At 36.5% G+C, this 26,120-nt stretch overlaps 1 protein-coding gene across 1 annotated transcript in view; it reads left to right on the top strand.

Annotated features, from left to right (window-relative positions):
• The first annotated feature begins 4,877 nt into the window (after positions 1-4,877).
• The window catches only part of LOC117388172 (NEDD4-like E3 ubiquitin-protein ligase WWP1), a 40,799-nt gene continuing 19,556 nt past the window's right edge, over positions 4,878-26,120 (top strand). Inside the window, exons 1-9 of the mRNA XM_033985645.2 lie at positions 4,878-5,038; positions 13,761-13,815; positions 15,248-15,337; positions 16,466-16,604; positions 18,185-18,309; positions 19,306-19,500; positions 20,722-20,788; positions 22,157-22,338; positions 23,579-23,945. Coding sequence (XP_033841536.1) covers positions 15,268-15,337; positions 16,466-16,604; positions 18,185-18,309; positions 19,306-19,500; positions 20,722-20,788; positions 22,157-22,338; positions 23,579-23,945 — 1,145 coding nt within the window. The 5' untranslated portion in view covers positions 4,878-5,038; positions 13,761-13,815; positions 15,248-15,267. The remainder of the gene's footprint in view (positions 5,039-13,760; positions 13,816-15,247; positions 15,338-16,465; positions 16,605-18,184; positions 18,310-19,305; positions 19,501-20,721; positions 20,789-22,156; positions 22,339-23,578; positions 23,946-26,120) is intronic.

Raw genomic sequence — 26,120 nt, 5'->3', positions numbered from 1 at the left:
AGCGGACCAACAGAAAGAGTTACATAGTGCACCATTAACATAAAACATTTAAAAAGAAAATGGGGACACAATGTATTTAATTTGCAGTAGTAGAGTGTGGTGTATGTTCTAATATGCTGCTAATTGAAAAAAATAAAATAAAATCCTGTTCAATATTCCCTAGAACAAGAAAATAGAAGCCATCTAGAAACACTTCAAAACAAGTACTGCATGATATCTAGATCTATAACTCATATGTCAAAATGACTATAATAAAAAAGCATTATTCTGAACTCAAGTCATTTCAAATAGAGTTTTTGCACTGCACAAATCAACCCTGACATGAGTCTAGCAGCACAGAGTGGTTTTCCTCAATGAGGTGATGTGAGGTCAGTGTTTTCAAGTACAACTACTGTCCCAGGGCCAATACATGTTCTCTTCTGTCTTTAACACAGCAGAGAGCTAAAGATAGAAAATATATCAATATCCAAATAGTGTCTATAAATAAAATTGTTAACTAGGCCTCAGAAACAGACAGAAACATAGTGTAATCTTATAAACAAGGATATATACACACACCCAGTGAAGGTTTGGTCACAGTCTCTCATCCAGTGTTTTTATTTTTATTTTATTTTTTACAACTTTCTACATTTTATATACATATGGAAGAAATCAAATATCAGAATCAGAATCAGAATCCTTTAATTGCCATCGTTTGTGAACACACACACACAGTTCACAAACTAGGAACTTATTTTGGTGATAAAGTGCAACATAAAACAAAACACACTGAATAAATACAAATACAAATAAGGGCATGCACGAAGTAAAAAAAAAAGATATGCTTAAAAATCAAATCAAATACTTAAAGGTAGAAAATATATACAACAGCAGCATCAGAACAACAGTGCAAACATGACTTATTAAAGTGACCGGTGTTATAAAGTGTCCAGTTTTGTGCAAATATTATAAAGTGTTCATGAGACAAACTGCAGAGGGCAAGAAACTGTTCTTATGATGAGAGGTTCTGGTCCCAATGGACCGTAGCCTCCTGCCAGAGGGAAGTGGCTCAAATAGTCCATGTCCAGGGTGAGAAGTGTCAGCTGCTATACGGCCTGCTCGCCCCCGAGTCCTGGAGACGTACAGGTCCTGTAGCGATGGAAGGCTGCAACCAATCACCTTCTCAGTATATATGAGGCAAGATATATGCAATCATGCACTTTTTCACATTCAAAAGGTATATTTTATTTTGAATTGTTAATGACAGTCGGCCATGGCCCTAGCAAGAACCTATTTTCATAAACAATATTAAACCTGATGTAATGCGACATCATTTTCTTTCCTCAGGTCCTGAGTCTGCTTCATGGTCAATTTGGGGGTCTCAGTCTCAAATGTTTGGGCAGCCCTGTGGGCTAGATTTTTGTGTATGTTTGAATCAATGGAGAATGCATTCACACTTTCATTTGACATCACATTTGTTCATCACATTGATGGACATGTGCTTTGTATTTCAGGGCACTTTGTGAAATCAGAGTTTTATATCAAGACAGGAAACTACAGAGAGGAGAAGAAATTGTTCATGCAACTTTTCTTTCTGTTCTAGATTATGATGACATAATATAATTATAATCTACATATTTTTTTTAGCTACTATCGATTAAAATATAGAAACCTGCCTGCCTGTGAGAATCTCAGACAGTAGTTTCTCTGTCAAAGTTCAACATCAGAGTGTGAGAAGGGGGCGGGGCTAACACTTCATACCAACATGACAATTCCTGATCTCATCTGATCTCAGATGCTAAGCAGGACCGAGCCTGGTTTGTGCTTAGACTGGAGACCACAAGGAATACCATGTGTCACACTGGGGCGGCGGTGCCTCTAGTGTTGTTGTGTTCTTAGGCAAGACACTTGACTATGTGGCATGTGAGTGAGTGATTGGTGATGATCAGAGGGGCATGGATGTAAGGCTCACTTCTGGTAGTCTACCCCGGGGCAGCTATGGCTATGACTACAATACTAGCTTATACCACCACTGAGAATGGAGTGAATGAATAATGTAATACACTGTATAAATTCAATGCATTATTATTATTAAATATGTTTAAAATTATGTGCTACAAACTCAACTTCTACGCAGTTGTTCTTGTTTTTGGGTAAGCTGTTTCCCTCTTTTGTGCACCTGCAGGTTTTGACAGGTGACGTAATGCATAATATAAAATGTATAGGCCTTTAAGCATTTTATAAATCTCATTACATTTTGAGCTGTGTATTTGAATTCTCTTGAAATCTTGCCCAGTCCATTTTATTACAGTTTTCTCAAAATTATTATGACCTTGTTTTCATCCAGTGTGCGGTTCTATAGGGTTTAATCATGTGTTCAAACCATAGCATAAGCAGAGATCATAGATGAAAAATTGAAAACATCTCTACGGTCTTAAAAGTCCATATGTGGTGAATTTATGTTGTGGTTTTAGAAGTTGACAAAACCACCCGAGGCTTCTGTCTTCTGTCTTCTGTTTTTATTTAAACCCAGTTCAATAAAACCTGCTTTTTGTCAAGCTGCGGACGGCTGAGGTCCCAAAGCAATGTGTAGAAGAAAGTAAATGTGGTGACTGAACTTGGCTAAAAAGCATTCACTCAAGACTTTTCAGAATACAGATGCTAATACTGTACTTGTCAAATATTGAATTAATAATAGCAAAGGCACACTGTATGTAACTTTTCTACAAACGGATGTTATTGCTTTGCCTTGAGTGTTCCACAGTGCGGCGAGGTAACGAACCTTTGTGAAACATTCCAGGCAAAGCAACACCTCTATGGAGACAAGCAGGTGCTGGATCCTCGACCAGAAAAGTTACCTAGTGCACCTTTAAAAAAAAACAGCTGATTTTTGTGGTATGACAAACCCTTTAAAATTCTTTTCTTTTCTTTTCTTTTTTTTGCTAAACATTTGTTTATGTATTGTAGCCACAGTGCTTAACCCATTTTTCTTGTGGTTTAATATTTTGATAATTACTATTATTATTATATTTAAATCCTTTAAATCATAAATATGTCAAATTCAATACAAAAAAACATGATCATACTCTGTCCCCATATCCCTGCTTGGAAAACAAAGGCCTAGAGGAAGGCCAAAAAAAAAAAAAGTATGGTTATGGATCTAGTGAAAGTAGTTTTGAGAGACAGTTATAGGACTCAAATGATGTCACAATCCCTGCAGTAACAACTTTAAAAAAATTAAGACAATAATTTTTTTTTTTTTTTGGGGTTTATTTTTATTTATTTGTTTCAGACATTTCTGTCTTAAGTCCACAAAAGCAAATCAAAGTACACAAAGTCTGAAAAAGGAATAGCCAGAAGCCTAAGCTTATGACGCCTACACCTTTTGTACTAAACATAAAGAGCTGCTATGTTCAACAGTATGTACAATAGTTCAACAGTATGTACAATAGCTATAAACAACAATATGTACAATATTTTAAATGTATTTTCTTTACAAGAGCTCTGTCTGACCATAACACACATTAAACTTGCAAAAATTACTTCATCTCTGCTCCACAAGAATTTACAATGTCAAAAATCTCTCATAAATATGTCTGTAGCTCTGCCTTTATATAGACAGCACATGGTAAAAAAAATGAGCATGACCTTTCTGAGAATGAACCGTCCTAATCCTAAAATGCAATAATGCACTCTAATATGGTGTTTTGGGGTTTGTAAGCTTTGTGTGTAGGAGCAGATGTTAGCTTGGCTGTCTATTTGAGCTTTAGCAATGGATCTAAGACCGCTAGTTCTCAAATGATAAAATATTTCATCAAGACAACAAGTTCTAGACCAGATAGATCATAATAAAAGAAACAGTGGATGCATTTACATATGGTCAGTAAAAATCAGATAATTAGCACATTGAAAAATGAGTGGGGTCACTCAAATTGCAAACATACATTTGGCAACAATTACTTTTTACAAATCTCTGTCCACAATGTTTGGATCATTTGATTCTGGCTGATGTTGAATCTGGATGTTTTAATCAGGCTGAGAAAACATTAATTTGTTATCATTTGTAGTGAAGCTCCTCCCTCGGGAATTCTCCTTCCCAAACCTCTCGGAGGGAAAATTCAAATATACCAGGACAGATACAGGAGCCTCTGCACTTCAGTATGGATCCAGGACCATTTAAGGATTTTACATGCTTTCTGGTCTAAAATGCAGTCATTGAATATACATGTTTGTGTTTTCTTTATTTGAAATTTGGGTTAATGTAAGGGCTGTTTCCATGATACTTATTGTTAGCATGACTATCCATCTACAAGAGCGTGGGAAGTGTTCTAAGACTTGAATTTGTTTCCTGTCTGCATACATGAAAGAGTGATATCCCGAGCACTTTACTGTAGCTGCTTTCCCAGAATGATCTCTGTATTATATTTATACAGAGTGATATCAGACTGGTCCTCATGCCCTTCACTGTGCCTCGATCCCTACCAAACGTGATCATGTAATCAGCTTATTTTATTTCAGTGACACATGTGAAACGAAGGAGCTCACTGATCACCTGTCATTTACAAATAAAATCACATTTTTCGTTTAGTCATTCTGCAGAAATCTGTAGTTTTTCAGCCCCCTGTGATATTTTTTCCTTTAATATGTACATGGTCCCTGACAAATAAAGAAATTTTACATATATATATTATATATATAAAATAACTTTCGATACATTTAGTTTATTTAGATTACTGTGCCCCCTTAAAAGTTCAAAACCATATGTTATACAGGGAAAATGTGCAAATATGCCTTGCAGTATCATGTAATTTTCCCCAAAGTGAGGTTTTATTATGAGTTTATTGTTATTAGCTGTATTATCTTGTACCTCTGATAAGCGTTTCATTACTCAGCACAGCGGCTCTGGGGTGGCGCGCCTGTCGCCTGTTCCGCTGCTGTACCAGTCATGTCCAGAGAGCTGCACTGACCCGCTCTGACCGGGAACTGTGCGAATGGACATTTTACCGACAACCTCCAGGACTATAAGGACATACAAGGTGAAGACGGACCTGCACATCTGGTAAGTTCAAACACGTCTGTTCTTTGCTTTAAACGAGGACACAGTCATTGTATTCTGTACACTGAACCAAACTGGTTAGCTTTAGCTTGCACAAGGCCGAAATCTACAGCTGCTTTTCGCTGCTCGATTGGTTCCCAAACAGGTTCTGCGCATGCGTAAATCTATCTGCCATCTTCACTACGGCAACACAAACAGGACAGACATTATCAGATTTTAGTTTGTCACTGATCGATCTTGTTTTTATTTGACATAACTCATCTACTTTATCGCCAATTTCCGCTTTGTAAGTGTTGTAAATGCATAACTACGACATGCAAACGGAAGGAAGACAGGATATAACAGATTTGCGGTCAGTATTTCATTTTTATGTTGTATTTTGTACATAACTTTGCTAAATATTTGTACAGTAACATTATTTATTCCTGCCAAAAGCCACTGCATGGAAATAAATAGTTGTTATTGTTTTATGCTGTTAAAATGATGGTAATTATGCAATTTTTGGATCGCATCACGCCGGGTTCCAAAAGGGTAGCAACGCAAATTGGGTAGTGACAGTTGTTAGCAAGCCGGCTAGCTTTCAGCATTTATGATAGCTACTTAACTTTGTAATGTACGTCTGCTAAACCAGTCTGGCAGGACTCGTAACCAATAATAAAGTAACTTGGCTTTCAACACAGGAACCTATCGACTTAATAAGTAATGTTATAAGGCTAATGGACCAGTTTCAAGCGAATAATTAAAGCAAAAAAACAAGAAGCTTCATAGGCTAAGTGGCTAGCTTCATGCTAACTAGCCACAGGGCAGATAGCGATCGCAGCAGATCAGTGCCATCGTGGGGGCATGTCTTTAATCCGAACAGCATTATCTGACAGCTATTGTTGTCTGGTGACATTAAGGGTCAAAACAAAGCATTCCGTATGTGCAGATTAGTGAGCAGGTGTGGGGGTAACTGTATCTAGATAACGGCATTTCTTTGGCATCAACGTTAGCCTCAAACTGTACTCCTCCTCTTCATCTTAAATATCTGAATTAGTTTGTTGTTTATTTTGTATGTTTTGTTTTTGTGCATTAAACGAATGTAATATGAAATTGAATATATTGCCATTTAACAGATTTAAAGGGTTGGTTTTATTGTATGACTTGAAAACGTGACAATTATATCAAAGGTTTGGCACAAACAAAGTTAAATAATAGAAAACCCTGAGGCAGAAGTCTTGGAAGTCTGCTTTTGAACAGTGCGTTGAGTGTTTTTAGATAAAGGGTCCTTTTATTAAGTCATGAAATGGCTCTTCAGACCCTGGCGCAGTGTAAAATGTAGCAGGGTTAAAGTTGAACATAGATTCTCAGTTTAAATCTGAGATCTTAAATTAAAAGCATCAACGCAAAGCTTTGTCAACCCATATTGTGTTAATTGATAATAATAAGATGTCTGTTTAGTTTAGTTCTTACCTATCCCAATCAAGTATCCTTAGAGTGCTGTTTTGGCATTTACACTCAGGAAATTGTGATAATAACATAGGGATTAAATTAAATGGGAGAGAAATTGAGAGAAGGGGGCAGGGCTACTAGATCCAACATTAAAGGTTGGATCTAGTACACAAACAAGGACAAATGAAGAACTCAGACAGAACACAGGACGATACACTGTCTAACCAATGGGGACAAGCTCTCGCAAAATGAGATTGCCACAAGGTTGTGTACATAGAATAATTTTGAGATTTTTTTCCCCCATTTTGGCACTAACAAAAAATATTTAGTGATAAAAATATAAAATCTATACAAATCAGAAACATGAAAACAATTGATTTATTATAAATTAAATCTTGTCTCATTCTTGTGGACCCAATCTTGCATCTTATCTTGTGGGAATTGTGGGTCTCATCTCATCCATACTAACTAACCCGAACTATTCATGGGTTTTAGCTTTCTTTTCTGAGGACTTTGATATTTTTATTGTCAATTTCTATGATAACAGTCCTAATTTTTCCTCATTCTGAAACCCAATGCATATAATGTACAGTTTTTTTTACTATGTATGGAAGTAGCACTTGTGAATAAGAAAGTCGGCAGTGTGGGCTTGTACGTGAATTTTAATCCATTGCTTTGTTTATATTGAAGCCGTAAACATAAATTTAAAGGCATGATGGCACCTCTATCATTGCCACTGTTTACATAGCAGCTGCAGCTCCTCTTGCCCATCTCAGAAACACAAGCTGGCCTGATGTATACTGAACTACCCCATGTAGAGTAGGGCTGCAACTAATGATTATTTTAGTATTCGATTAGTCTGCAATTATTTTTTTGATTAGTCGACAAGGTAAACAATTATTTCTTATTGAAACTTTTTAAATACATTATCAGCCAAATAAAGATTGAAATATGGTTACTCAAGTCTTCCAAATCATTGATGAAAATCTGAAATACTTTATTCTTTTTTTGGCATGTAGATTTAATAATGCCCCCGTCTGTTATAAAAAAAAAAGTCTATTCATATGTGTTTTAGAGTCAGTATCGTCCAGATGACAATTACTCGTATCAAAATATGACTACGATTTAATTTTTTTATATAGTTGACTAGTCATGATTAGTTGATTAATCATTGCAGCCCTAATGTACAGTGTATTTTATAAGGAATGCTGATACTTTGCTGGTACATTACGTTGGGGGCTTCTTCATTTATGTCTATGGCGGAATTAGCACTTTCCATGGTGACACAATGCATATATCAGCAAATACAACGAAAAACTATAAAATGGATTTAGATTTTTTGGATGTGGAGCAGCACATTTTCAGAAGCCTGTGTTCATTCATGGTCCTGTTTAGGTGTTTGATTTTGAAAGGGGAGAGGGACTAACTGTTGGCTAATGCTAGCTCACTTGTGTCTGTAATGTTATCTGAGTGAGACTTGTTTAACAGTAAAAATCACCTCACTCATTGTAGTTCAAGCCAAGTCAGTTCTTTATGGTCAGATTGTGTTAAAAAAGGTCAAATTAAAGTCTAACAGAACTTCAGACAGAGCAGTGCGTCTGGTTAGCTTCACACCCCGGGAAATGTTGATGCTGCAAAGTAGCCCTATCAATTGGTACATTTTGTTCTGCTCTGCTCACATTTTTTCTTCTTTCTGTCGTTTTTGAACGACATTTAACATATAACATATTTGTGGAGAAATATTAGCTCTACTCCCTCGTCTAATTCATAATCTATTCACTGGTGACCAATAGTACGATCTTCACACATGCAGGTGCTGTGTACTCCCTGCCATTTAAGTCACTGGGAGATTTTAAATAAATGTCTTTGGCGAAGTTATAGTGCAACACTTTTTATTACTGCAGAGCAGTAATAAACTGCTCCAACTTTATTAGAGCACTCCTTCAGTACTATAGAGGTGCAAAGATTAATCATAGTTGAATCTTAATTGAAATTTGAATAGACATAATTGGCAAATCACAAGGGATTTTTTTAGATGCAAGTTTTGAAGTACCATAATTTCCTGCACAAACAACAAAATATCCTGTTTTTATTCTGACTAAAAACAGCTAACCCTGTAGTGTAGATCTGTACTAACATGTTCTGAAGTGTGTTTCTTGTATTAGTTTGTCAATTGTCAATTCTTTAAAATGTGAACTTTGAACAGAATCCTATTATTAAAACATAAATTGCAAATCTAATTGTAATGTTTGTCAAAAATCCCAATTGGATATATTTCCCTAATCGTTCAGCCCTGGTGCACAAGTATAATGAAGTTTAGAAGCTTGTTTGTTGCCTGCTGTGTTAAATATTACCACTGATCTGTAGAGTTCAAGCTGTGGAGCTGTTAAAGTCATAACTCGTCATTACCTTAACCCTGCTATGGTTAATCATTACCGCTCCATGACATTTACTTTCATTGGCTCCTTTAGCCTTTGTGAAGCACCTGCTCAAAACACCTGCATAAACTTATACAGCTGTTGTTGTTGTGGTTGGTTGTGTATCATATAATGGACCCATCACAATTGGTGGTTTTGAAATGAATGTGATGATATCATACTCCCAGATGGGGTGCAACTAGAGCCACATTTTCCCATTGTACTTTTTTTTTTTTTTTTTTTTAAATCAAATATCCAAAAGGTAATTAAAATTTTTTGAATTTGATCATTTCTGTTTTAATTTTATTTAACCAGGAAAGTCCCATTGAGATTACTATTCCCTTTCTCGGCAGCACAGTACATCGTCATACATTTAGACAATTACAAGGATGTATTAAAACTGTTACAAGCCATAGAGCTCAATTTTAAACTTTTCAGCATTAATTGAAATGGACCTATTTCATTTATCTTTATTTATACAGTGAGAGCCTAATGAGAGAATCAGAATCAGAACCAGACACTTTTTCAGAGAGCGCCCTGCTAAAATACAGAACAAAACAAATGACTACATAGATACATTTAAAACATTAAAACAGGCACAGGTGTGAGTATACATGTTCATCACCAGATTATTACATTGCATTGAATGATTATTACAACACAAATGTATTCTATTTTTGGGAAGCAAAATAGCCAAAACCCCTTTTTCCTCTCAGTTCTAGAGCGGACAGTTTTTAGACGTAAATAATCATGGGATCTTGGCATGTCATAATAATCACTATATCGACTTATCGTTCTATATATGAAAGCTAGAACAATAATTTTGTGGTCTGTATTTAGCATGTTTACGTTTTCATTGTAGTACTAGGAAGTTTTTGGTTATTTTTGTGGCTATATAAGATTTGTAAAAGGTTGTATTAATAATTTCTATGTCTCAGTACAGATGCAAACTAAGTACTAAAGAGTTTCATTCTATGTGTAAGTGTTTTATTTATTGCAGCTCATGTTTTTTTTAATCAATATTGTAAATTTAGAATGTTTTTGCGGTAGAAATCTGCTCTTGGGTTTTGTGTCAGTCCCAAAATTTGTTTCAATATTATCATTTATTCTCTATATCCATCCATCCATTTTCTTCTGCTTATCCGGGGCTGGGTCGTGGGGGCAGCAGTCTAAGCAGGGACTCCCAGACTTCCCTCACCTCAGACATGTCCTCCAGCTAATCCGGTGGGACCCCAAGGTGTTCCCAGAACAGCCGAGAGACATAGTCCCTCCAGTGTGTCCTGGGTCTTCCCCAGGGGCTCCTCCCAGTGGGACATGCCCAGAACACCTCCCTAGAGAGGTGTCCAGGGGGCATCCTGAACAGATACCCACCTCAGCTGGCTCTACTCCGAGCTCCTCCTGTGTGACTGAGCTCCTCACCGTATCTCTAAGGGAGCGCCCAGCCACTCTGCAGGGGAAACTCATTTTGGCATTTGGGGAAAACGTAGATTGACCGGTAAATCAAGAGCTTTGCCTTTTGGCTCAGCTGCTTCTTTACCACAACAGACTGATACAACGACCGCATCACCGCAGACACTGCACCGATCCCCCTGTCAATCTCACGCTCCATCCTTCCCTCACTCGTGAACAAGACCTGAACTTGACCGTGAACTTGAACTCCTCCATTTGAGGCAGTGACTCTCCACCCACCTGGAGAGGGCAAACCACCTTTTTCCGGTCGAGAACAGAACCAGTTATTTTAAAGTCCTTTTGTATATTATTATAGGATGTTAGTGCAAAATACTATCAATGACCAGACCCTAGAACACGCTATATTACAAGGAAAGTCTTTTAACAATATACATTTTAGCTGCCCCCATCTGTGTTTAAATATTATTGGCCTATAGAATGTAAACCCAGGATTAAATGCAATAAACAGTAATATTGAAACAAATTTATGCCACTTACACTGGAACTTTAAAACAGGATTTCCTCACAAAAAAAACAAAACAAAAAAAATATCCTATCTAAACAGTGTTGTTAATGAACTGCAATAAATAAATGAAACACATCATCATAGAGTCATAAAACATATTACTTAATTTTGCTTCTAAAATTGTTTCAATTGTTATCTTAACTCCACTTTGTTTTTGTAGTAGTGGGATATTTTTTGTTGTTTTTTTTTCAATGTATATATATATAAGATTTGAGCTGTAGATGGTTAAATTATGAACTAAAATTACACAAACTAATTACTCAAGTGTTGCATTCTGCTTTATTTCTACATCTCAACAATATTTATCATATTCTACATGTAGAATACTTTTTTATGAGTAATTCTGCTTTATAGTTTGGTTTCAACATTATTGTTTATCGTCTACTTCAGCAATATATTTCACTTCAGAAATTGTGAATATTTGTTAAATCGTGATATTTCTTTTCACAGCAATCATAACACTAAAATTTTATACTGTGACATCCATCTATCATCTATCAGGCCTGTCACGATTAGGAAACAATAATGTTTTTGGTCAGTATTTGTTGTGGGTACGTTTCCCTCATACTACTTGGAAACTTGTGTCATTTTTCTGTACTGCAATAAGATTTGAGCTGTAGAGTTAGATACTAACTGTGTGTACTTACTGTGTTTCATTCTGCCATGTAGTTATTTCTGATCATGTTTTTTTTACACTATTGTATATTTAGAATATTTTTGGAGGATAATATATATATATATACATTTCTCATGATTTGCTTGTTATCGTTACAGACCTACTCACCCGTCCCTATTAAAGATTTGTCAGTTAGACATGGCGTGTCTTACGGCATCTTAATCTATGTCAAACCATGGCATGATCAACAAATTGAATGAATGTCACTTCATAAATACATTAACATTCAAGTGTCAAACTCTTGTATGTTTTGTTTTCCATTTTCAGAGCAGTTTCAGCCTTGTCTTGTCTCTGCTTTCTCTCACTCTCTCATAGCGGTCTCTTCTTCATAATTGTGTTCTTAAGATGTTTAGTCTGACTCATCGCCGAGACACTGAAGGAGACGAGAGATGGTCAGCTTTGCTCTGGAAGTTTAGAGAGAAAAGTCATGTTACAAAAACACATTTTGAAGTGCGATGTATTGCTTATAGAAGATATAGCTTTAGTATTTAGTTTGCATCGGTAATGAGTCATAGAAGTTATTCATTCAGCATTTTACAGCTTAAATCTTGTCGTGTTGCCAAAAAATTACCACAAGTACTGCAAAGAAATAGTACACACAATAAATATTGACCCCAAAAATATATTGTTAAATTTTTTATATATTGAACGATAAGTCAACATAGTAATCATCATGACAGGCAGAAAGAGATCGAAATGCATTTTGATCTTGTGCAATTTATATAAATGTGAAGCTACTATAAAAAAGAAGCTGGATAAATTACTTTGAAGTACAGGTATGTAATAGGACTATGCATTTTGTCAACATTTTATTGTGATTAAAATATCACTCCAATCAATTAACTGTAATATAGGTTAAAAGGGTGAACCTATCAAAAAATGTCTAAAAAAACAAAAACAAAAATCTAACAAAAAATGAAATTCTCTTTAATATGTTCTGAATGATATGGACACTCCCTCAAAACCTGGAGTTCTCAACTACAGTGATAATCCCAAAACATAAAGATATGTCTGTTGTCCCCAGAAATGCTGCAATATTAATCTCAGTCAAATCAAAATAGCATTTTCAGTGTTTACAATTAGGATAGATTGATATCTGGCAGATATTTTCACTTTTTAGGATAACGGCTATAGGCTTCCTTAGGCAAAACACTTCACCCACCTCTCCTAGTATGAATGTGGTGTGTGAGTGTTGGTGGTGGTCGGAGGGGCCGATGGTGCAGATTAGCATGAATAATGCATCATAATTGTGCTATAGTTTGAGGACAATGTTATATTGACTTTACAAGTTATAGAGTAGTTCAGTGATGTCACTTCCGGGTTCAACCAGAAACTTCACAGCTGATTTCTAGCTTTTTTTTTGTTCCTTATTCGTCAAACAAGAGATGATTACCTTTCAAAAGCGTATGTTTGACCACAAATTGTATCAAATATGTAAGTAACGTAGTTCTAATCGGTAGTCATAGAGATGTACCCACTGGTATGTCGCCTCTAGTGTTAGCTTAGTCTAGCCTAGCCTAACCTTTTGCACTTTCTGTCATACTTAAAACCTTGTTAGCGTTCAACGTCTGCGATCTCTTTTTAACATGAGATGTGTTGTCTCTGAAAACAGACACAACATTAACATGTAATGTAACATTTCTATTATTTTGAATCAGATGATGCGTGACATGAAACTGAACAGCTCTATAAGCATTGTGATTGCCAAGTTATGGTCATTTGTGTGGGATAATAATATGGACATAAGGGGTTAATATGACACAAACTCCTCACAGTGTTTGTGACTTTTCATTTTTTCCTCTTTCGTCAACAACACTGTAGTAAAGTTTAAAGCCATATCTCTGGAGGTCAAGTGCACGAGGCTTGAGTGCAGATGAGAACTGTGCAGTAATATCTGTGCAGCTCCATATAAGGGCATTCCCACAAACATACAGCTTCTGGAAAACTTCAAATCTCTATCACTTAATCATATTTTTATGGCATATAAGGAGGATGTGGCTGTAAAAAACATAGCAAAGGTTGCAGTTATTTTATATAATACAGTCTTCTCCTCTGTAGACAACAAAGTAGTTCATCTTATTTGTCATTAAAATTAGAACTGTACTGTTGACCTCTACAAACATGTATGGAACCTTGCTGTTGGAGCATCCACCAGCTTCTTGGCTCCATGGAAAGGTTATTGTTTGCAACGTATTTGTGTCATAATATTTCTCTAATTTGTTGCAGAGGAGCCATGGGACGCAGAGTTGGCTGAAGCAGAAAGTCTAGCAGCGCACCAACTGTGAGTGCGACCATTATTCATTTTTATTTATTTATTTAGCTTATATACAGAGAGCCCAGTGAGAGCACCAGACTCTTTTACATGAGCGCCCTGTTAAAATGCAGAGCAATACAAAAAAATAAAAATAAAAAAAAATAACTGCATAGGTCCATTTTAAAATATTATAAACAGGAGCAGGTGTGATTGTTGTACTCCCTTATAAATAGATTTTAGACAGTGTTCTCTTCGGACAGATAGTGATGGCTAACCTACTTTTGCATAGAGTTTACAGTGATGGGTTTGAAATTCATCACCTGTTATGAAATGGGCTGAGTGAATCTGAAAGTTTCAAATTAAAGGCTGAAGTCTGCATGTAGATTATATCTACATACTGTAGTACAGAAAGGTGCTTGAACCTTTCCTTTCTAAAATTCAATGGGATATAAGATTTGTTTCTACAATCAAATTATTTTGAAATTTTTCACCATTGCCACATAACGCTAAGTACAAAGTCAAAGCAAACTTCAAAATTAGCACCTCTGTGCTCTGATAAAAGTGCCCCAAAGCTTTAGCTTTAGCCAACTGTACGACATATTTACGAGGTTCAAACAGGGTTCATATTTGATTAATGAGAAACTTTGACGTGAAATAGTGATGTGGAATTGTGCTCTCACTCCCTCATTCAGGAGCATGTGGTTCAAATCAGACACTGTCCATTCAAAAGGATGTTAAAGCCAGGTGATGTGCTGACATTTGAGTTATGTAGGGATAGTACAGCTGTCATTTTTGTCCTTGGTAGGGTTGTCGAAAATCAGATACTAATCGAGACTAAAACTAGTATAGAAACTAGACACTCATTTGAATAGGTATCGATACAAAAAGTCACTTTCACCAGACAGAAATGACCCTTTCCTGAATAGCTTTAGAATGATCTTGAGCTGTATCAGAACAAGTATAAGAAACATAAACTAGTATAAACCCATGGACCTGGACAACTGAGAGATTACACAGATATAAGGCCACATGGGACTATAAAAGAAAGTACTATGATTTAATGTTGAAGATCACATTCTATTGTCTACATAAAGAGTGGTTTTACTGTCATCATGGTATCAGAATCGGTATTGAGTATCAAGTCTAATTTTAGTATTATGAGAACACTACATGGAGATGCTATTGTCTTAATATTCCTCAGTATGGCATTACACGTATCTTTCACCATGGAGACAAGCAAGTGGTCTTTATCAAGTATATCAAGTGTCAAGTATAATGGAGTGATAAAAATATCTATCTAGCTTTTATTCAGTTATAGGTAAGTTTAATTCATACTGTGGAACATTTCAGGCAGCGATAATATCTCCATGGAGACAAGCAGGTGTCAGACCCTCACTGGAAAAGTTGCATAGTACTCCTTGAAAGTTGTTTTAAAAGTTGACTGTTGTTGTGTTTTTAGGGTTTCGCCCGGTGGATGTCATGGCCACTGCGTCATTGAGAGCAGAGTCCAGCCACAGCCTCAGAGGAACCTCACAGCTCCATGCCACCGGTGAGATGTTCAAAGACCAGGGAAATAATCAGGGAAAACTATACTAAACATAATATATGAAGAGATGCTTTCAAAGACCAAGGAAATAATCAGGGAAAACTATACCAAACATAATATATGAAGAGATGCTTTCAAAGACCAGGGAAATAGTCAAGGAAAACTATACCAAACATAATATATGAAGAGATGCTTTCAAAGACCAGGGAAATAGTCAAGGAAAACTATACCAAACATAATATATGAAGAGATGCTTTCAAAGACCAAGGAAATAATCAGGGAAAACTATACCAAACATAATATATGAAGAGATGCTTTCAAAGACCAGGGAAATAATCAGGGAAAACTATACCAAACATAATATATGAGGAGATGCTTTCAAAGACCAGGGAAATAATCAGGAAAAACTATACCAAACATAATATATGAAGAGATGTTTTCAAAGACCAGGGGAATAATCTAAAAACTATACTAAACATAATTACTCTATGGAAATCAATAATTACTGGTTAATGCGCTGATTTATCCTGTTGTAGCCATTTTATTTTTTCTTGAAATATGCAACTTGCATATTTTTTCTTGAAATATGCAAGTTTTCTTGAAATATGCAAGTATAAATTTTTCGTTTTGGATCACAATGTCTCCTATTTAATAATAATTTAAAGAGGACATTTTCTTATTTTTTGTATATTATGAGCACGTCGAATATGGTTAAAAGTTAATGGGACAGTAGGTGCATTTTTTATGAATAAAACCCAAATGAAAAACACAATAATTTTAGAACAAGATAATCAATTCCAACTAGTCCACTCCCTTTACACTTTTTCATTACAAAAACTGGTCACTTCTGTTGAATGTTTGCCCTCAGCTGAATCTAATATATGATTCAGATACATGAAATTATGTAGTAAAGAAAAAGATTTTCTCGGCAAAGCAAAGGGTGGCTACTTTGAGGATGTGAACATAAAATGTATAAAAAAATATGTAGTTTAGTTAATTAACTTTTTTCTTTGCTACATAATCCCATTGTTATATAAAATGTAGAAAGTAGTAAAAATAAAGAAAAAACATTGAATGAAAGGATTTGTCCAAACTTTTGACCGGTAGTGTATGTGTGTTTATGGTTTCCAGTTTCCTGTGCCAAAATCAAGAGGAAGAAGAGTCTGTTTGGGGCGTCCGTCTACGTGGAGGCCTCAGCTGACGGAGAGTCTCAACGAACAGCCAAGTCCCACAGCTCCTCCAACCCCAAATGGGAGGAGAGGCTAACCCTGTATGTTTTTTGTGTGTCCATAATCGTAATATTTGTTAAAATATTTGATAAAGTCCGGCTTATGTGGTTAAACACCAGTTGTGAAATAACTCAAACTACTCATGGTATTGAAAGTTGTTGTGATAGTCTATTGCTTTCAAACCTCCAGCTACTATTGCTTCTCTTACAGCTTGTATTATATTGTGATTATTTATAACATCATCTGATTTGACAAAAGTAATCACAGTCCTATTGAACCCGTCTGTTTCGCAAGCTCATGGATATCTGTTTATACAGTAAATATTCACTTGCATGGCTCTCCTTCTCTTCTGAGGGCAACCATTTTCTAGCCTACGGATCTCTCTGATTAACTTGGAACAAACACCAGACGCTAATGCTAATTGACTTATTGCTAATTAACATGTACAAGATGGATGATTTTGGCCCTCTATGTGCGTCACTGGGCTGTCATTAGTGGGAGTACTTGATATTCCCGGATACTTGAATGTCACTGGAGCATTTTGACCTCGTAACAACAACAAGAGGGTTAGGTTTTTGTTTTGTTGCTTTATTGAATTGTAGATAGATTTTTTTTTTATTTTTTATTATACATTTTTCAGTATAATATGGGCCAATATTTCAATATATGACCCATGTTGGTTTAAAAGTACACTCTGTAACTTCTCTGGTGAAGGGTCAACTACCTGCTTGCCTCCAAAGAGATGTTGTTTTGCCTGAAATGTTCCACAGCATGGCATTAACCCCATCTATCTTCACAGAGACGTGCAATTAATGCCACCAGACCAAGTTACACTTCACATCTGTGGAGAAATTGGCCCTCCTTAGTAAAAACGCATGTTTTTCGTAGAGTTCTTTAGTATTTTTTCAGTCACACATGTTCTTACCGCTAACAGCTAGATATATGTGTTTAATGCCATGCTGGGGAACGTTCCAGCTCAAGCAATCACATCTCCATGAAGATGAGCCAGCAGCTGACCCTCTCACCAGAAAACTTGGATACAATATTTATATTACGCATTTTTGGGTTACTTTGTATTAGTACACTTTTGTACACTAGGGCTATTTGGGGTATTTAAAGATGTAATCATGTGGGGTTTTTTTTCTTGCAAACATTGCCATTGCGATTAAATTTATGTTTTAATAAAAGGATTCTGTTTAAAGTTCCCATTTTCAACACGTCCAGAAGAACTGACAAAAGACTGCAATATGAACTAATGCCAGAATCACATTTCACAACATGTTTGTACAGATCTAAACTGCAGTTAGCAGTTTTTATGCAGAATAAGACAGGATATTTTGTTGTTTGTGGAGGGAATTATGGCAGTTGTGTCCATTTAAATTGATTTCTATTGTGATTAATCTTGCAGCCGTATTGTACACCAATCCTTTGTTATTTCTATTAATATAACCAATCTATGTTAAGAAACTGCCAACTGAAGTCTGATCCTCCATCTAATCCACACCATTTGTTTGTCCAACTTGTATTTACATTAAAAAGCATCTTTATCATTCTCATAGACTTTGTATTAAATGAATATGTGTGGAAAACCATTTTAAACCTCATCTCTTTGTCTTCTCAGAAATGTAACTCCACACTCTCAGCTGGACTTTAAAGTCTGGAGCCACAACACTCTGAAGGCCGATGCTCTTCTGGGCAGAGCCTCACTTGACCTGATGCACACGCTCGAGCAGCACGACAGAAAATGTATGTAACTCAAAGGTTTAGTAGCCTAGCAACAACCAGTCCCTCCTACTTTCTTTTAAAATAATTGTGAAATTATTATTATTAAGTCACAATTGTTGTAGAATAAATTTCAGTAGCTTGAGAGTTACCATCAGTACAGGACCCAGCACCCGGAGACATAAATCTTAGACATTAGTACAGTCCAGTCTGGCTATGCTTCTATTGTAGGGAGTATTATACCTCTGATGACGCAGAGGTAGGAGAGTGGAATAAGTATTTTTTCCTGGTTTAGAATTGTGTCAGTAGCATAAAGCTCTCAATATTTTAATTTATTGTAATGTTTTTTGTATATATCACTATAAAAATGTTATTGTGACAGGTCTAGTTGTAGGAGCTTTAGGAGAATTTACATTGCATTTTAATTTTTAGTAACAATTACAAACTAGCTCTGTGGCTAATTTCATATTTATTAAGACCAAGACTGGAAACTGATAGGAAAGAAACAAAACAAAAAACTGGCCATAAATTCAGCTGATTGACTTGATTAAATCCTGGTTTGGGCCCAGTTTAGTTCTGAATGTAGACTTGGTTTTGTCCTTTTCTAGTCCTGGTTTAGTTCTAGTTTAGTTCTGGGTTGAGTCCCAGTTTCAGTTTAATACAGAGCAGAATATTAGGAGGAATATAAAAATTGTCGGTTTGTGGATTTCTCAAACAAACAACTTTTTTAACACACTAATTTAATTAAATCAACTTTGGGTTTATGTACGTAAACCTAGAACTACACCTGGTCTAGACCAGGACTAAACCAGAACTGTAACAGGATTAAACCAAGACTACATCTGGATAAACTAGGCTCAAAGCAGGGCTGAACCAGGACAAGTATGAACATAGCTTTAATTTTTATCAATGTGTAAATAATGTCTAGATAAGTTATTTGCCATCTGCTGTCTGAAATTTAAGGGTAATTTTATGAAGCGAAAGTCAGTTCTAAGTGTAAATCCTCTTTATGTTTCCCAGTGGACAATGTGAAAGAGGTGTTGAAGCTGAGCGTGGAGCAGAAAGGGGCCATGGTTCAGACTGGAGAGCTCACAGTGATCCTGCACGGTCTGATCCTGTCTGAACAGAACCAGCTTACTCCCCTCATCAATGGCAACGCGGCCAACAGCAGTGCGCCCAACGGCAGTGCAGCCAATGGCAACGCGGCCAACGGCAGTGTGTCTCAAATACTATCATTATATTATAGAACTAAAGGCTCATTTATGCTCTACGTTCTAGACACATGGATATGAATGGAGGCGTAATCTGTAATCCCATTTGTAATCTGGTCCGTCTCCTCAGAACATGTGAAATCTTAGCAATGGAGCGATACATGAGCTAACCACTGGGGACAGTAGTGAGCACAGCTTCATAGTGGAAGCTAAAGTTTTTAATAAAAAGTGACTATAACAAACTGCAAAACAAATAAATGCTTCTTTCATCTAATAATTCTTGACACTTTTCCAACAGATGTGATCTAAAACTGCTGTGGTCGCGTCCATGTTTATTTGTTGCTGTATTTCATCCTTTTGGTCAATTCTAACTTTGATTCACACCATCCACTGTAGAACAAACAGAGTTATTCAAACATTACAACACAGGGCTTAACTAGTTCCTACAAGCACAGAGGAAAAAGAGAACAACACATGCAGAAAGCCCCTTCTGCTTGTGGATATCCAAAATGGGCCTTCAATAAATCTAAGAGAGCCAAAAAACAGGACCACAAAGAATCAGAACCTAGAGGAAAAAGTGTAACTATTCTTTACACAGATGAGGTGTCTGAAAAGCTTCAGAGGATTTTCAGAGCATGAAATCCCAGTCTATTTCAAACTTAAAAACACTTTATAACAGAAATTGGTTCACCCACAGGACAAAACCCTGAGCCATAAGCAAAGCAATGTGATCTACTCCATGGAGTGTAGTGAAAACTAGTGCTAGCCAGTATACTCATAGGTGTGAGAGCACAGCCAACAGAAATTGATTACCAACAGGTTTGTTAAGTTTCAGTGTAGTTTGCTCTTCCCAGTAGATAGACATAAGTGAGTGTCCACCAGTAATCTGACCAGAACTGAAGAAGCAGCTTAGATGAGGAACGGAATGTTTTCACTCAAGTAATCTTTTGTCCAGTTAACACAATTAAATTTTTCTTTTACTATCAATTCTAACAGATTTTAGTGCCTTCTGAAGGTATGTAACAGAACACAGCCTTGACATTAGAAACATTTGGAAGTATAAATGCAGTGATCTTTCTACATTTGAAACACATGCATCTTTTTATGTACAAAAGTGGAGCGTAAATGAGCCTTAACACTACCAACATAACTTAGCATTTTATACCAACTTGAATATTAACAGATCTGAATTGTTAATATTGTTTGTTCTTTATTGCTTTTGTAGAAGTCCAACAAAATGGTGACGCCATCCATGAAAACGGAGAATCCTCCTCTTCAAGGGCTGCAAACAGGTACAATTAAGAAAATGTAATTGTTAAAATACAAGACATGCAGCCAAACATGATTCACCCTCACCAACACTCTAGTTTGTACTCACACGTCACCAGTGGAGACGTGGAGGATGAACTGTCTTGCACAAAGACACATTATCACCATACACTGACCAGAGCTGGGATCAAACGTTTAGAAATCTTTGCTCCATAGCCACTGGTTATTTGAGATACATTATTCCTCTTCCCATCCTCTTTCACTGCAGAGGTGTCTCTGCTCTATCGCTTAAACCAGTGTCTGTGAAAAGACTTCCCCAGGTTTAAAGAGCACTGAGGCTGCTCTGCAATGCAGTCTCAGAACATACTGCACCACACACAGGGAGAATTATAAACATTATGTAATTATATATTTCATTTATCCAAGTAGCTTTAACTTAATCTTTATGGACTATGCACTGAAAAAATGTGTTTGTATTTTACACTGGCTAAGATGATAGCTTAATGGAAATGAATGTATTAATTTCTGTTATGACCCTGTGAGACTACTTTAGTGTATATACACTTTTAACCCTAAGCTTGAAGGATCAGAGAAAACCTTTTTGTTAAAGGTGCACTGTAAGCAACTTTTCTGGTGGGGGATTCACCACCTGCTTGTTTCCATGGAGATGGGATCGCTTTGCAGTAGTGCAAAACATTCAAAAGTAAATGAACCAAAACAATGTTAAATTATTTTACCAGTAGGTTATTGCTTCACATGCTTTCCCTTACATTTTATCACTCTATAGTCTAGAATAGAATTCTTCAATACTTTTGAATGAATGCTAAGTTTAGTCTTAAAATTTCCTTTTGGGTTCACTTTAAGCAAGGCTAACTGAAAATTCCTCAAAAACCCAAGCTCTATTTATGTTTCAATAAGATTTAAATTACATTATTTTTCTTTGCAAACAATAGCAAAATACCAGTGTGCTTTTATTTTGTACCAAACCTGGACTAAAATCTCTTCGATTATGATTCATCTTTCCTGTTTTTGCTCTTTGTGAGTCTAAGAAGATTCTTTGAGCTGTGTCACTTGTTCTCTTTGTCGCTCATTCCCTTCGTCAATTGCCCCCTTCGTCATTCGCCCCCTTTGTCACTCGTCCCTTTTGTCGTCTTTGTCACTCGTCGTCAGACAATGGTCCCAGTGCCCAAAGTCTTTTATGTGGCTCCAGACGAGACAGACAAACCAGGACAGGAGAGAGGATTGGCAGTGCCGATTAGACATGACCTGTCAGTAAAAGTATTTCGTTTGGGGCACTCACTAATTAAAACACAATTTTTATAGATTTAAAAAAAACAAAAAAACAAGTGCATTCAAATTTTCTTTTCTTTTATTGTCTCCTCTTTCTACAGTGTAATGAATGGTACAGAGTTTGGGGTCAGATCTGGCTCGGTCTCCACCTCCAACAGTGTGGACAGTGGCGCCCCTTCCAGTTCATGCAGTCCTGCTCTGGGACACACCCTGAACGGAGACTCTTCCCACAAAAGCACCCCCACACACCAGCCCTCCGACAGTGACAATGACAGCAGGACGGGTGAGTCTAAGTCGGACGGGTGAGTTAAAGGGATAACGACCACAATACCTCATGTCAACTAATTTGTAACAATTGGGTATTAACAGTTGTTAATGCTATATTAATAAAGTAGATTTTGTTCTAGATGGGACTGGGCAATTTGGTGTTAAAAGATGTATTATTTTATTTCATTTATCTTTATTTATGCAGAGAGAGCTCAAGGAGAGTACCTGGCTCTTTTTCATGAATGCCCTGTTAAATTACAGAACAATAGAAAAAACAAACACAACAAGTAACTGCATAGGTCTATTTTAAATATTAAAAACATGAGCAAGTGGGATTATAAATGTTTATCACCAGATTATTAAAGTGCATTAGTGGCACCAACGTATCTAGTTGAAATGTATTTCATTTTTGGGAAGCAAAATAAGAAAAAAAGAATTTCAGTTCTAGTGTAGCCAGTTTTTAGACTTAGACAATCATAAGGAACTTTTAATACACAATCTTATCAAAGTTCAACAAACAAGATATTCAGGCAGTCTATCAAGTAGTCCCTTTTAAATACATTTTAGACAGTTGTTCTCTTCTTACAGATAGCGATGTTTATTATTATCAAGTATGCGTGAACTCTCAGAAGTAGCAGATAACTCATGTTATCTTAGGGTTATGGATTAGGTAACAAAAATCATGATTTTGTATGTGTTGTATTGGGAAATTGCTACTCAAGCTAGCTTCATTTCATTAGAAGTACAAAACATTAAATTATGGTATTTTCAAGGACAGAATAGAATAAAACTAAATCATATCTGATGGAGCAGTGCAAGAAACACAAACGTTCAAATAATGTAATATTTTCAACATAAATCCCTTTTCATCTGTAGTCTTATTCAGAGCACTGTGAGTATTGTTACTGTAAAACAGGGATGTCAAACACATTTTTACCGAGGGCCACATTAGTAAAATGGCTGTCTTCAAAGGGCCAGATGTACTACTTTTTTAACTTGTTAATTAACTGTTTCTGTATTTATTATTTATTCAAATTACAAATACTGCATATGCATTTTCCTAGATGTAAAAAAATATGGCAGTCTAACTGCATATCTCCTGATAAAATGACATTTTAAGACCATAATACCTTTTAATTTACCATCTCAAGGGCCACATAAAATGATGTGGAGGGCCACATTTGGCCCACGGGCCTTGGGTTTGACACATGTGCTGTAAACCACCTATTCATCTTTTCACTTTGCCATGTTTTTAGTAAATGGGGAATCCTGCGACGCTGTTCCCGGGTCATCTTGTCCAAACACTGGTGATGCTCCCCCTGTTGCCGGCTCAGAGAACTGCACTTCAGACACTGTACCAGCAGGGGGCTCCACAAACAGCACATCCTCCTCTGCACAGGCATGTTCTGCTGCTGCTGCCTCTGCCTCCTCTACAAACCCCTCCACTTCCACGGCAGTAGGGGGCACCACCAACAACACATCCACTCTGTCCAGTTTGTCGCCAGCGCAGGGAGAAGCAAACACGGCGGGAGGGGCCGGAGGGGGCAACACAACCACCACTGACGCAGCTAAACCCCGACAACAAGGAGCCAATGCAGCTGGAGCAGACCCTCTACCACCGGGGTGAGTACCATTTTAGGCTACCTTTTTAACTATTACCCATATAGCATTGTTTCCCGTATCTGGAGTTATATTTTGCTTCATTGACGCTTGTTTCATTAATCCTGTTTACAAAGTTTCGCTTTCACTTCAAGTTTCCCAGGATTGTTACGTCACAGGTAGAAATCCAGAGCTGTCTCCGAATGTCCACCCTAACCCCTTATTCACTACAGGGCCTGCACTATTTAGCAGACTCTATAGAGCAGCTCACATTCAGGTCACGTGACTGTGGCATCTGGATGAAAAAACTCTGCCATCTGTTACTCATATTCATATGCATTCACTGACTAACAATAATATAATTTTTAATAATAATAATATTTTCGCCAAGCTCAAGTTAACAGATTGGATTATTTGCTTTTTGTCTGATATGTTTAAATTATTGCTCTTTTTTAACCGTTCAAACTAAGGTCAGCAGCTAACGTTAGCAATTTTACACCATAACAATTTATTTAAGAGTGGTTTATTCATAATCATGGGTCAACGGTGCAAACGGCACTTCTGTCTGTTTTCATTCAGTCGTGTTATGTCTAGTTAAAGACCTGTTCTATCTGCTGTTATTTTTCTGACTCCCACAATGCATTTTGGTCTTGATTGACCAGTCTAGTGACCAGCACTGGACAATACTTTTAAAGGTGCTTTGTGGAATATTTTGAGTGCACTACTTTGTCACTCACTAGACAGACTACAAAAAAATGCTGTAATCTCTAAATAGTGCCCTAAGTGTGACCATTCGGATGCAGTCTCCTTTGCAGTTTTTAAACCCATAAGTGATCGTCAGACTCATTTTGAGCATTTTGTAGTCCATTCACATTTTGAGCTGTACTTCAGCCTCAGCTAAGACATTTAGAGGGATGTTTTCTCACATGAGAGATTGCCAACATATTGTCCAAACATCATTATCAGTACTAAAATAAAAAAAAATAAAAAAATGATATTCATATTTTATCCATGTGGTAGGGGTGTTCCAAAATAAAATTCCTATTTCTAGCACTTATATATGTATTTATGTCTATGTTTTAACCTCCTTTTTTCTGTCCTTGAAAGGAATTTTGTCCCTTCTAGTCTTTTCCTATTCCTTCAATAATTTACCCTCCAATCATAAAAATAGCATTGCTCCCCCTTTAGTTAATCCTGTGAATGAATGGCCCCAAGCTGCTAAAATGTATTTGTCTCTTAGCGCTCTGGCCTAAATCATCCCCAATATTTACAACATTACTAAAGTAACAGGGAATCCTTATCCAAAAATAACATGTTTTGGTCTCCCGTTTTTGGCCTGCTGTGAATAATCTTAAAACATACTTTTGTGTTTATTAAATTTAAGCCTTTAAAAATATAAAATGAAATAAATGATTGCTAAAGCACTTTTGGGAAAGATGGAAATTTCATCAAAATCATGTTATGTTTACCCAAATTGTCAAGCTGATTTAATACAGACATTATTTTATACCTGCTGTTCTCTCTTGTGTATGTTACAAACCCATAAATAACACTTTGCTTTTTGTTTTAGTTTCTTAGATAATTAAGATTTAGACAATGTCTCATCTGAAATGTACTTTTGACCTGCAGTAATCTGATAAAGTGCTTTGAGCTTATTCATTCAGTTAAAATAATGTATGGATGGTCTTAAAGGGGAGTTGTTATATTTGTCTTTCTAACTCAATTTTGGTCATCTCTGAAACAGCATTGCCTGATTTACAACCTTCAAAACATTTCCTGGTTTAGTCCTGACTAGGTTCATGTTTTAAAATTTAATCAGTTCATATTTTCTGATGTAGGGGCCTATATAACAAGAATGTTTCACAGTATGGCAATAAAGGTGCACTATATAACTTTTCTAGTGGAAGGTCTGCCAACTGCTTGTCTCCATGGAAATGTTCAACAGTATGCCTTTAAAGTACACTAGCATACATTTTCATCATGTACAGGTATTACCTTGAAACCCATTGTCTTACAGTGAAGGGGATTTGTGACTTGCCTGGTTGTCTCTATGGAAATGGATGGAACCTTGCTGGCTAAGCAGTAACATACCAATGAATATATAGATCAGGGGTCAGCGATCTTTAGCACCCAAAGAGCCATTTGGAACCGGTTTCCACGGAAAAAATACTGGGAGCAGGCAAATAGTTTTTGACATTT

This window comes from Periophthalmus magnuspinnatus, chromosome 20, assembly GCF_009829125.3.
Source record: "Periophthalmus magnuspinnatus isolate fPerMag1 chromosome 20, fPerMag1.2.pri, whole genome shotgun sequence".
In the NCBI taxonomy this organism is placed as follows: Eukaryota; Metazoa; Chordata; class Actinopteri; order Gobiiformes; family Gobiidae; genus Periophthalmus; species Periophthalmus magnuspinnatus.
The sequence above is the reverse complement of the archived record's forward strand: the minus strand, read 5'-3'. Positions and strand labels throughout refer to the sequence as shown.